Source organism: Hyperoodon ampullatus (genome assembly GCF_949752795.1).
Source record: "Hyperoodon ampullatus genome assembly, chromosome: 7".
Lineage (NCBI taxonomy): Eukaryota > Metazoa > Chordata > Mammalia > Artiodactyla > Ziphiidae > Hyperoodon > Hyperoodon ampullatus.
The window spans coordinates 112,177,341-112,190,190 of NC_136920.1; the positions used below are offsets into that span (position 1 = coordinate 112,177,341).

Below are 12,850 nucleotides of genomic sequence, written 5' to 3' on the forward strand. Positions count from 1 at the left end.
AACACTAGCAGGTAAAAAACAATGAGACAAATGTATCAGATTTTTTCATTATATTACTAATTTTTACAACATTAAATATTTTTTTTTCCTTTATTTCAATGCACTGGTATTTCTTTCTGGTTGTGATTCTGCCTACATTATTCTCTTTACCTTTAAATCCTAATCCATTATTCCATTTTTAATTTTAAAAGCATAAATGCTCCAAGGCATAGTTGTATATGTGTGTGTGTATAATTTAACCTATTGACTCTAGAAACATTAATTTAAAGTAGAAGAGATTGAGATTATAGATCATAATATCACGTAAAAAGAACTGTCTACAGTCAATACCTGAGTGTCTGTACAGTGCAGAACTCTGAAGAAAGAAGTAAAATACTGTGGCCAAGGGGGCCAGTGCTGTGGCAGTTGATGGCAGGGAACCAGCTTTTTGTAATCTTGAGAAGAAAGGCTCTTTGCCATATGCAGATATGTATAGAAATAATATGAGGATTATTAAAAAAGAAATAATAGAAATAATGATTGATGAATGATCAGATGTTGATGGTAAATATAAATGGATAGTAAACACTTATTTCTATGCCCTATAAATTCACTGAAATTCCTAATAAAGGCTGTAAATTGAAAGGCATAACAGAAAATTATGTATGACTTTATTCCTGCTAAAGATGATGAAACAATTTCAATCTCTGGTTCAAAATAATTTAAGAATCTTGTACCTTTATGTTTAGATTATGTTTCAACTAAGCGTAGACTTTAGAAGGCATAGTGTCCTTACCACTGTCTTAAAACAGCATCTTCATCATTTGTAGGACAATTCCTCAAAAGCCAAAATTAGATATCAATAAAATACTTTGACACTTCACAGAGTTACAAGTAGGATTTAAGTTGTATGCCTGTGTACTGCACTTTTACATTGTTTTCCTATTACTGTAATTATACATTTGTGATACCCCTATAATGCTACTAGCAGAGGATATGTGCATATGATTTATCAGTATTTATATGTTAATGGAATAAAATTTCATAAAATCTCAAAGTTATAAAGATAGTTTTACACATCCTCTAAACCAGGGGTCAGCAAACCATGACCCATGAGTCAAATCTGGTCTGTCACCTGTTTGTGTGTGGCCCATTAGCTAAAAACATTTCGATTTTTAAATGGAATTTTAAAAGTCAAAGAAGCTTAATACTTCATGACACGTGATAATCATGATTTTCCGTGTCCTGAAAGAAGGCGGTATTGGTACACAGCCACTGCCATTTACATGTTGTCTATGGCTGCTTTCTGCTGCAATGGCACAGTGGAGTAGTGTGATGGAGACCACATGACCTGTTAAGCCCAAAATATTTATTATCAGGCCCTTACAGAAATAGTTTGCTGAATCCTGCTCTAAGCCCAGAGAAGGCATTTGGAATGCTGGATAGAATGTTTACAGTGGAATCAGTGTATGACCTAATTTGGTTTCATTTACAGACAGCATATACATTACTCATTACTGCTTTTGAATATTATCATCTACTTGGTAAACAAATAAAAATAAACCTATGTTAAAAAAACTCCTTATTTCCTTGAAATGTTTAGGACCAGCAAAACAATCATATGTAAAAGCAGTATATTTTTAAGAAAAAATAATAAATGAACAATTTAAATTACATTTTTTAGTAATGATATCAAGGCTTCTCAGAGAACACCAGACAGTAAAGGGCAGATTTCAAAAGCCTTATAGCAGATTTCTGGTTTCCAAATTTCTGGGATATAGTACTTAACACAGTATTTGAGATTATATAATTATTATGAAAGAGACATTGTGGAGAGTTACTTTTCCAAAAAAAAAAAAAAAAAAGGGGGGGGGTGGGGAGGGGAGGATAAGCTATTTTAACATATGAAACTAGCCAAAATTAAAAAGAATGGCAAACAATTTAAACATTTTTTCCCTTTCCATTAATAGGGAGCTACATAGTCTGCTGGTGTAAAACTTGGTAGAAATTGACTGTTTTCATTTTAACAGGCTGATCCCCATATCTGTGTCAGATAAAATCATAGCACTTATTATTTGTTACCATGGATACCATGAAGATACTGCCATCCACTAAAAAGTATTAGAGGAAGACAACATAATTTTCTGGGACGAGTCCTGTTTTGCCTTCATAAGTTGCCTTCAACCATCCTGGTTCCACTGATGGGTACACTGGCAAAAATTAAAATACATAAAGAAATATCACTCAGTCAACATTAGCTTCAAATAATTCTATACACAAATGGGTAAAAATCCACATCAGATTGTATGCATATATACTCAAGCTGTCAAAACAGTGTCACAGCACCTGTAAAGCTGGAAATGCCTGTTGCATTTATGTAATCAATCACTCTCTCTCTGACACAGGGAGGAAACTGGGGTCTAGAGGGATTTGATGTGTTCACTTGTACAGGTATGAGAGGCTGGACTTGATTCTGAGTTTCCTGGCTTCTACTTTAGACTCTTTTCGCTACACGACTCCCTCTTCCTCCTCCCCATGATGATAAACTTAAGCAAAGGGAATGGGTGTACTTACCATTAGAAAATATCGCTCCCTGTGGGAAGGAAAGCTCATGGCTGTGCTCTGCTTTACAGGAGTACATGGCTTTGGCTTGGCTGAAAGAGCAAAAGACAATTTGTGAAAACTACAACGCTCAAGTATATTTATACTTAAAACTATTCTTAAAAAAAGATACTGGCTTTAGTTATAAGTGAAGCATGATATACATAATGTGCACATGTAAGTGTGCATAAGTGCATTTCACAAAGTGAACACATTTGTGCAACCAGAGAACACTGACAGCACAACCCAAAGCCTTTCTTGTGCTTCCAGGCAATGCCCCCAAGGGTAATCACCTGACTTATAACAAACAAAATAAGCTGGTTTTAAAGAACGCTATTGTTTGTTAGTATTCTGCTAAATAGGCTATTTTTCAGCTCTATAGAGGTTCTTAGGTACCTTAAAGCCCTATTTATTTATTTGCCACTTTAATTTCAGACTATCAGAGGTGAGATCCACAAATTAAAAGGTCTATAGGGTATGGTAAATAAACTAAGTGGGCACAAAATAAGAAAAACAATAGGATAAGTTGATGATAAATGGCAACCAACAACAGCCTCACTGTCAGGGAGACATGGGGACATGTCTTTGTAAATCAGAGTATACCCATCTCTTAAAAAGGGAAGCCAGCACTCAGCTCTGACATCTGTTCTCATATGGGAGTTCAGGCTCCAAGTAGCCAGATACTCTGTTTTTTTAAGGGAAGCCAGAATTTCAGAGTTTTATATGAGAGCTGTTTCAAACCATCTTAGCCAACACTAAAAAAGCCATCATCTGAGGAGGCTAATCAAGTCACCAGTGAAGTCGCCTTTACTCTGCAACATCCAATGACCTGACTCCACCTACTTCTCACCATCTCTACCACAACCAGAGCCCAAGCCAAGATCATTTCTGGCATAGCTCACTGAACGGCTTCCTAACTTCCTAAATCCTCTGGGCTTCCTCTTCTGTCCCCTTGCAATCCATTCTATACAGAGCAGCCAGAGGGTAGTTTGAAAGGTTTTGATGATCACATGATGATCACATGATTTCACTGAAAACAACCCTGAACTGGTTCCCAACTCTGGCCTCCATACCATATACAATCTGGCACCTGCCAGAATTCCCTACATCTTTTGTACCTGCCTCTACTCACCTACTATACGTCAGTCACACCGGCCCTCTTTCTCCTCCCAAAACAGGCCAAACCCATCGCCACCTCAGGGCTGGCTGGGCCTCGCTCTGAGATATTTTCTTGATTTTCACCCGGCTATGGCCCTCTAGTGGGAACAGATGTATATGTATGACTGATTCACTTTGTTATAAAGCAGAAACTAATAAAAAATAATAATAATAAATTTCTTGAGTTTCACTGAAGGCCAGGTCTTCCTTGACCACACACTGTAAAACAGCTGCCCAGGCAACTCTCATATTTTCCAGTTTAAAGTCTGCATTGTATTCTGGTGCCATTGTTGATATTTGTTGTCTTCTCCCCCAGTTAGAATGTAACCTCTGTGAACAATGCCTGATGCTTAATAGTAACTCAGTAAATATTTGCTGAATTAATGAGTTAAAAAAAAAAAGGGAAGATGCTCTGGACTCTTTTTCTACAGGATAAGTCCTCTTAAAGATTCAAGGCATCTTGTCTTTCCTCCCTGAGGTCCCAATCAATACTTTATCTGCAAAGAAGCATCAGTAGTATTTGCCATCTGAGGCCCTCAAAGTAACAGTGTTACATTATGATTACATTTCTCTATTGGAGCTAGACCCTGGGTCTTATCTCTAAACTTCCAGAATGAGGCTAGGTCACTTAAACTAGGGTTCCCAAGTGGCTACCTGAAGATGGGAAAGCTTACAGAGGAAAACTATGGCCCTGCCCCCAGAGTCTATTTCATATGAGGTGAGTCTCAGGCTGTACTTTCAGAAACTTTGCTAGGAGAGTCTGCGGTAGGCACACAACACCACTTCCCAATGAAACATGGTCTAAGGAAATATTGATGAAGTGGAGGCACCCAGAGAAGGACAAGATTTTACACTAAAGAACAGCCATGTGCTCACATGTGCATGTGAACGTGTGCACATGGGTGTGTTGGTTGACATGGGTTGGGGGTGTGGGGAGGGGATGCTACCAAGTTATGAAGACTTCTGAGAATCAGACTATGGTGATCTTATATAGAAATGATACTAGTTTTTCCTATAAATCTTCTAGTCAAGTATAGACATTTGATCTGATATAATTTGGTGTAACTTGATCTAATTTGATCTGATATAATGTGATCTGATATCTGATATAATTGAGGGTTGCAGAGCCTCTTCTCTAAAAATATGTAAAGATTTTTTAAAAAGTCAAATTTTCTAGCAGCAGTGATTTCCACCAATAATCACTGTCTTATTACTTTGAATCATTAAGATAAATTAAGGCATGCATAAGGAAACAAATTCCAGAGTTATAGAAATGATTAAGATATAATAATCCTTGCAATGACATAATTTTTCATATACTTTAAAATGCAACCAAATTATTTATATTAATATTTCAGACATGAGTGTTCTCCTTATAGTTTTTTATGGGATTGGATGGTGAGGGAACGCACGCAGAATAATTATATCGCTAAATAAATGGATACTGTTAAATATGTCAAAATATACAGCACAAAATAGTACCTGTCATGACTTTTCAGTTACCTGTGCATGTGACTAGACAGGTATAATTTTCTTCTGCTGAGCTCTGTAACTACAGGTGTTAACTCAGCAGAGAGCTTTGATGATTTAATGTAGAATTCTGTGTCAGTGAAGTTTTCTTTCCAGGTGCTAATGCTTCTTCTTTTACTGCCTTGGTGTATTGAAGAAGATGTGAAAATAACACTGTCACCTATTGAGTCTCTGTTCACAAGATTCTAATATCCTTTGAAAAGGATTTTGAGAATCCTGCTTCCTATCGCATTGGAAAGCAAGGTAATGATGCTCACTGTCCTGAAAGCCATTTCTTCTCTTATCATTTTCAAGATGATCTGTTCACAAGCCCTATTCCTAATTCTAAACACTGTCTAATGCTGATGAGTAGACCTAAAGGTTTGACAGGGTCAGTGTGCAAAATTCTCAATATTCATCTTAATGATAAGCAAAATAAAAAATTCACCAAATCAAAATTGATATAATGTTTTCTGAAGGGCCACTTAACAATGTTAAACACACATACACACTCACTCTCTCTCACACACATTTTTTGTATGCTGAGAATTTCACTTCTAAGGGGAGTAGGAAGATATAGTCTAAAAGGTGCCAAAGCAGTAACATGCAGAAAAACTAAAAACAAACAAATCACCACAGTCTAATTATTCATCAGTAGAGGATTTAATAAACAAAATACACCAAATCCAATGAATTATTAGGTAGCTACTATGAATAATGCTATAGAAGAAAACATGGCATGAAAGTGTCAGCATGCAAGGCAAAAATTTTACAGAAAAATTAGTCATTGGCAAGACCTCCAAACTGCCTATGACAATCTGCAATAAACACTTATAAGTAATGCAATAAATGCACATTTGCTTCTTAGTCACTGGATGGAGATTTCTTAAAATTAGTTATATTACCGTTTTCTTAGGTTTTTGCCAACAAATATGAGCTGTTTCCGGCTTGGATGTCTGAGTATTGGATTTCTCAATGCTAAAAATCTCTTACAGGAGCTTGTAGAGTCAAAGTTGCTTGTGTCAAAGACAAGAATATTGCAACTCCATTAAAAATGGAGTGAAAAACTGAATAAAAAAGTCTTTTTAGGTTAAAATGTGTATTTTATCTATTTGCCCAACAATTCTGTTGAGCATGGACTTTCTTGAACACCATGGTGGGAACAATACCATGAACACCACCTTCATGGGTCCTTTTCTGTGTTTATCACAGAGGAGCGGTTCTCAAAGTGCGGTCAAGGGAAACCTGGAAGGAGGGGTAGGTGGGACCCTGAGAGGCACTACTCTGACAGCTAATGGAATGTGTATGAGAATCCATTTATTTCCTATTATGCCAGATATTAAGGAGATCTGCAGAAATGTAAAATCATGCCAGTTCCTGAGGTCCTGGCAGTGACCATCATTAAGGGGTAGAAGCTGACTGCAGCATGGCAGGTGTATGGCAACAGCAGAGGAGGGGGCTTCTGTGTGGCCCAGCTTAGGGAAAGGTAAGAAACAACTCCTGTTGTCTTAAACACATTAGAAATATGGCCTTTGGAAGAGGCAAGAGATGGGAAGGTGAGACCCTGTTATGACTTGGGGGTATGCACATAAACTGTCTGACTTGGTTTTACAGAAAAGGGTGACCCCTGCATATGCTGGGGGACTTGTGATCATCCAGGGGACTTGAGTCATATAATGAGTTTGGATTTTGAAAGGAAACCTACATATTTCCTTGGCCCATCTTCTTTATGTAGAAATGAAGGCCAAGAGAAATGAACATTATGGCAGAGTCAGGGTAAAATCTACATCTCCTGATTGATGATCTAGTGCATATCTGGTGAATCCACTTAAATATCATTTGTAAAGTCTCAAGATAATGTCACTGAAAAATCACTTCTACTATTAATATTGTTGACTGCTAATAAGAGTGAATAATCACACCTGCATCTTGCTATTGTCACCCATTAGTTATGAGCTTATTTTTGTTAAATAAATTCATAAACATTTAAAAATTTTCTGTTTAAATTTCTAATACAATAAATATTAATAGATATAACCCACATAAACCAAAGCTCTTTGGAGGTCCTCAACAATGTTTTTAGTTGTATAAGTTGTTTGAGAACCACTGTCAACAGGTAAGATTAGATGGTTGTGCAACAAAATGTGGTTATCTTTAGGTGGCAAAATGAGAGGTGGCTTTTATTCACTTTTTTAGTTTATCAGTATTTTTTATATTCCCTAAAAAAAGAAAAAAAATGTTATTTTTAATAACCATGGCTTCCTTTGTCTTTCTTATGTGTGTCACAGTGCTTTATCTTATGTATGTCTTACATGTGTCAGTGTGCTCTGAACCAATGACTTACAGCCTTTTAAAAACTCAAATTTGGGCTTCCCTGGTGGCGCAGTGGTTGGGAGTCCGCCTGCCGATACAGGGGACACGGGTTCGTGACCCGGTCCGGGAGGATCCCATGTGCCGCGAAGCGGCTGGGCCCGTAAGCCATGGCCGCTGAGCCTGCCGTCCGGAGCCTGTGCTCCGCAACGGGAGAGGTCACAGTGGTGAGAGCAAAAAAATAAATAAATAAATAAAATTAAATAAAATAAAAACTCAAATTCACTAAATGAGAAGACTTTGCTGAGCTTTGTTTTGGTGCTTTGTAATTATAAACAAAATATCGGTTTTAAATTATAATAATAGAAAATGTGATTGTTTGTAAAGGGCCAGGTACTCAATTCTTAATTAATTCTAATTCTCAATTCAACCTTCAGAAAATATTGGCACAGCTTGCCTAAATTATATTACTTTAAAGTGGATTTCCCCACTGCCCAAGTATAACTCATTGATACAGAGCTGAAAGCTTTAAGGGTACTGTTTTCCACAGGCCTTTGGAATCGTGAGACAGAGCCTAGTGACATTTGGCTCTTGAAAGCATTTTACAGGTTAAGAGAAACAAGTATAAAATAACCAATGTCTGCTTAGGGTCACGCTAAGTACCATGACATTCTTCTCTATTCCAGTGGTTCTCAAACTTTTTTTTTGTACCTAAGAATCACTTGGGGAAGTTGTCAAAAATACATATTCTCCGGGCCTCAGTCTCAGATACTATGGTTTACTGAGTCTGTGGTAAATTCAGGAATATTCATTTCAACAAGTCTGGCAGGTTAAGTTCCCTTGCAGAGGGGCCCCTCCCAGTTCACTGAACCTGATTTCTTAAAGATTTCCAGTGATGTCTTAGAGGTTAAAACCAGTGCCCTCCTCTCATGAGCTCCTTGACTTTTTGGTAGCTTCTACCACACTGACCTTGCTTTCTCCTCCTGATGATTCCTCCACCTTCTTCTTTGCCTGACCCTTAAATGAAACCATTCCTCAAAGACCAATGCCCAGCCACTTTACCTTTTCCCTCAGTAAGCCCCATCGCTGGGTAAGTGCGCCTTCATCTATACAGTATAACTGCTGTGCAGAAGTTTCTAGCATCAAACTTCATGCTCTCTCCTGGTTCTAGCTGCACATTTCTAACTACCTCTCAGTGGTCCTCAGGCTCCTCAAACACTGGGGCCAAAATGTTCCTTGCCCCTCTACATACTCTCATAAACTAAGCTCAGGAGCTAAATTATCAATCACTCTTTCTGACAGTCAGTATTGAAGACATGGAACATTCTTTACCTGTCTCTCATTCCCAGTATCAAAGCAGTTGCTCAATCCTAGTTCTAGCCATAAAATTCTCCTTACAGTTTTTCATGCTTTTGTTAATGTCCTAATTAAGGTCTTTAAAATATCACCAGTTCCACCTTAAATGGTTCTCTTCCCTTCAACAACGTCCTTGAAAAGCCACTTGAATGATCTGATCAAGTGCATCACTGATTAGATCACCTCTTTGCTCAATGACTCTCAGAGCCTGCAGTGAATCCAGAGGTGCTATTTTTCTGTTGCTCAAGACTATCCACTAAAATCTCCCAACTGGTCTCTTTCCCAAATGTGGCTAGTCTCTCTACCACCCACTACCAGTTCTATCATTCTTCGAGGTCCAATTCAAGAGTATCCTAAGTTCCCTAGAAGGAAAACAAAATAGGCATTGTAGGAGGTTCGTAAGGGAAATACCCTCAACTTCTATTGTTTAGTTGTATTTAATGGTACAAGAGGATTTCAAATGACTGTTAAGAGTTAATGTTCAAATACCAAACACTTATTAATTAGAGGCTTGATGATCTTAAGCAGTTTCAATGATAATAATTATAACAATATTAGTTATTATTGTAGAGACCATCTATGGAGAATTTACCATGTACTTCAAATACATCACTTTGTACACTGACAACAATTTGTCAGAAACAGAATTGTGACCTTCATTTTATAGATAAAGAAAATGGATTTCCCAGAATTCCGGCCAAGATGGCAGAGTAAGAGAACATGGACCTCACCTCCACCCATGAACACATCCAAAATACATCTACATGTGGAACAATTCTCACTGAAAACGAATTGGAAACTGGCAGGAGGACTCCTGTACAACCAAGAAAGATACACATGGAATTGAGTAGGGAGGGAAGAGAAGCATTTGGGTCAGGATCTGTACCCCTCGGAGGGAACTCAGAGGAAAAGAGAGATTAGACAGGCAGAGACCTATCCTGGGAAGTGAGCGATACAAGACCCAGGTTGGGTGCCCCAGTCCTGAGGGCCTATGTGGGGGAGAAAAGTGCCCTTGGCTGGTTGGAGGACCAGTGGTACCAACAGGAGGGCTGTGGGAAGCCTGGATTCCTCTTGGGAAGAGCACATGCACACTGGCTTTTCCCCTGGCAGGGCGGAGAGAGGTCGATCCTAGCGGCTGCTGGGTTTCTGGCATCTGCCTCACCACATGCACCCCAGCTCAATCCCAGCCAATGCTCCATCCCCACAGACTCCACATCACAGTGCAGCACTGGACCTGGGACAACAAGGACTAGGGAGAAGACTTGACTGTGGGACGCAGAGGTGACCCGGTGCCAGGGCAGAGCCTGGGTGGGGCAGCGGCAGCCATTGGTGGCACTTACTCAAGCAGTGCATCAGAAGCACCCAGATCTCTGACGGTGGCCACTCCACACTCTCTGTGTGTGGTGTCCCCCCATACACACAGAGAGTCCGTGTGCATCCTGCCTGCCTTGCAGAACAGTTCTATGACATGGTAGGGGCAGCAGAGGTCGGGACAGTGATTGGCTGTGAGGCATGAAGGTGACTTGCACCAGAGGCTGTGTCTGAGCAGAGCCATGGGCACCTGCACAGGCAGTGCATCGGACCTCTGTCTGCAGCTGACATGAGCTGACAACCTGCATGGGCCCCACCTGCTTTAGCACTTCCCCCTCTGGGGCAAGGGTCCTGGTGCAGGGATAGGGAAAAACACACACTTAAAGGGAACAGAGCCAGTTCAGGCCATACCTCCGGGGCTTCTGCTCCAGCAACGTGGGATCAGACGCTGTCCCCGGTAGGACAGTGACAGTCGCTAAGCAGAGGCAAAGACATGCCTCACGTCCTGTGCAGGCTCTAGTCCCTCCAGCACAAGCCACACCCCCTACCAAGGTGACAGCTGTCTGCACACCCTGAGAAAATATGTGACTTGCATCTACATCAAATCCAGCTCTTTCACCAAAGGCATTGGGCAAACACAGTCTGTATGGGGATACTCCCACATAAGATCACCCCTTGGAGACCACAACAGGTAACTGTTTTACCTAAACTGATAAAGGCAGACAAAGTTAAGCAAAATAAAAGGGCAGGTGAAAAGTTATGACACTGTCCACAAGTGCTGCGCACTGACTGACAGAGAAGACTTAACCTTCAATGTATCATTGAGTGAACTCTAAGTTTATGCCGACAACTATTAGAAGTGGATTTAGAGTATTTGGAATGTAAAAGCACATTGCAAATGCATACGTAGATTGTTGAACATCTGAGTAAGCTTACTGTATAACAGAGTAATTAATTTACTGTCACATACTGATTTACTTTATTAACATCTTGCTGTCTTAAAGCTTTTTTTTTTCAACTATACTTCAATTTTATTTTATTTTTTACATTGCAATTTATTTATTTATTTATTTATTTTTTAATTTTTTTTATTAGTTTCTGCTTTATAACAAAGTGAATCAGTCATACATATACATCTGTTCCCACATCCCTTACCTCATGCATCTCCCTCCCTCCCACCCTCCCCATCCCACCCCTCCAGGCGGTCACAAAGCACCGAGAGCTGATCTCCATGTGCTCTGCGGCTGCTTCCCACTATCTATCTACCTTACGTTTGGTAGTGTATATATGACCATGCCTCTCTTTCGTTTTGTCACAGCTTACCCTTCCCCCTCCCCATATCCTCAAGTCCATTCTCAAGTAGGTCTGTGTCTTTAAAGCTCTTACAACATTATCTCTGATTCCAGTACTTGAGTCCTTAAGATTGTTTAGAGCTTCCTAATAAAAGGGCTCCATCTAGTGGAGCAATTCAATCATTTAGCAAGACAGACAGAAGTAGCAAGGTTAAATCCCTTACACCAAGGCCTAACAGCAGTGACAGTCTCAGAGAGATGATGTTTGCTCTGACATACACAGTGCTTAGTTTTCACCATGCCTTGATAAAAAGGAAGAAGGTGAAGATGCTACAGACAGAGGTAAGGTACGTGCAAGTACACTGGGATTTGCTGTATAAATGCAAGGCATTGACCATAGTCTTAGTAAGATACCAAAGCGGCTCTACTCTGTGGAGTTAAAAACACTAACATAGAAGCACCCTTGCTAAACTTTGGAATAAAACAGAGTTTGAAGGTTATTGTTATCCCTAGTAAGTAGGACAGAGCCCAATATTGTGTAGGTGCTTAAAAAATGTTTGCTGAGAAAGTTCACATACTTTTTTTTATATGGTCAATAAAAATTCTATGGTTGAATAACTTCTAAAAGAACTACACAGTAATACTTCAATTATATGTGATTCCTTTCTTTCACAGCCTCAATTAGCTGGATATGGGAAGCTCAAAATTTCCTCAGTACATCCAAAAAAAAAAAAAAATCAAGGTTTGTCCTTCAAGTGTTCTCACTTATATTATCTTTCAACAAGCATTCACTGAATTCTTCCAACATGTACTAGTTGCTGATGGTAAAAAAAGAAAAAGAAAAAGAAAAAAATGACAAATAGCAAAATACTAAGAAATTCCATTAGTTTAGACATATTCAAAATTAAAACCCAAAGTCCACGGCAGATGAGAAGAATCAATTTGGACCGAGAGAAGAGGAAGCAAGTACCTTAGAAGCAAGCACATGAAGAGCAGCAAGATATAACAATTCTTTTCCTTTTAACAATGGAGCGGAAGGTAAAATCTGGAAACCCTGAATGAAGTACTGCACTCAAACACCAGAGCCTCCTGGGGCAATCAGCTCTACAGCACCATAGTGGCCATTAAGAATAAGCACAGTCTTTAATGCATGTTCATGAAGCTTCTTCCAGAAAAAAAGTTCTATTAACTTTTACAAGTCAAAAATAGACATTTGAAAAATTTCCACAAACTAACTGTTATCAAACAAGTCTTTGGTGTGCAAAGGGTTACGGCAACTTGTGTCTTTCAGAAAACCTCTTTGTTTAGAAGCTTCCTTTGTGAAGGTTTTAGGA

General features: G+C 39.2%; 1 protein-coding gene across 3 annotated transcripts in view; it reads right to left on the bottom strand.

The window, feature by feature from the left end:
* Positions 1 to 2,100: 2,100 nt before the first annotated feature.
* The window catches only part of ARHGAP42 (Rho GTPase activating protein 42), a gene marked incomplete at both ends in the record, with an annotated part of 296,405 nt that continues 285,655 nt past the window's right edge, over positions 2,101 to 12,850 (bottom strand). For all 3 annotated transcript variants that reach the window (XM_079708720.1, XM_079708719.1, XM_079708718.1), the window contains 2 exons: positions 2,101 to 2,189; positions 2,554 to 2,633. In XM_079708720.1, coding sequence (XP_079564846.1) covers positions 2,101 to 2,189; positions 2,554 to 2,633 — 169 coding nt within the window. The remainder of the gene's footprint in view (positions 2,190 to 2,553; positions 2,634 to 12,850) is intronic.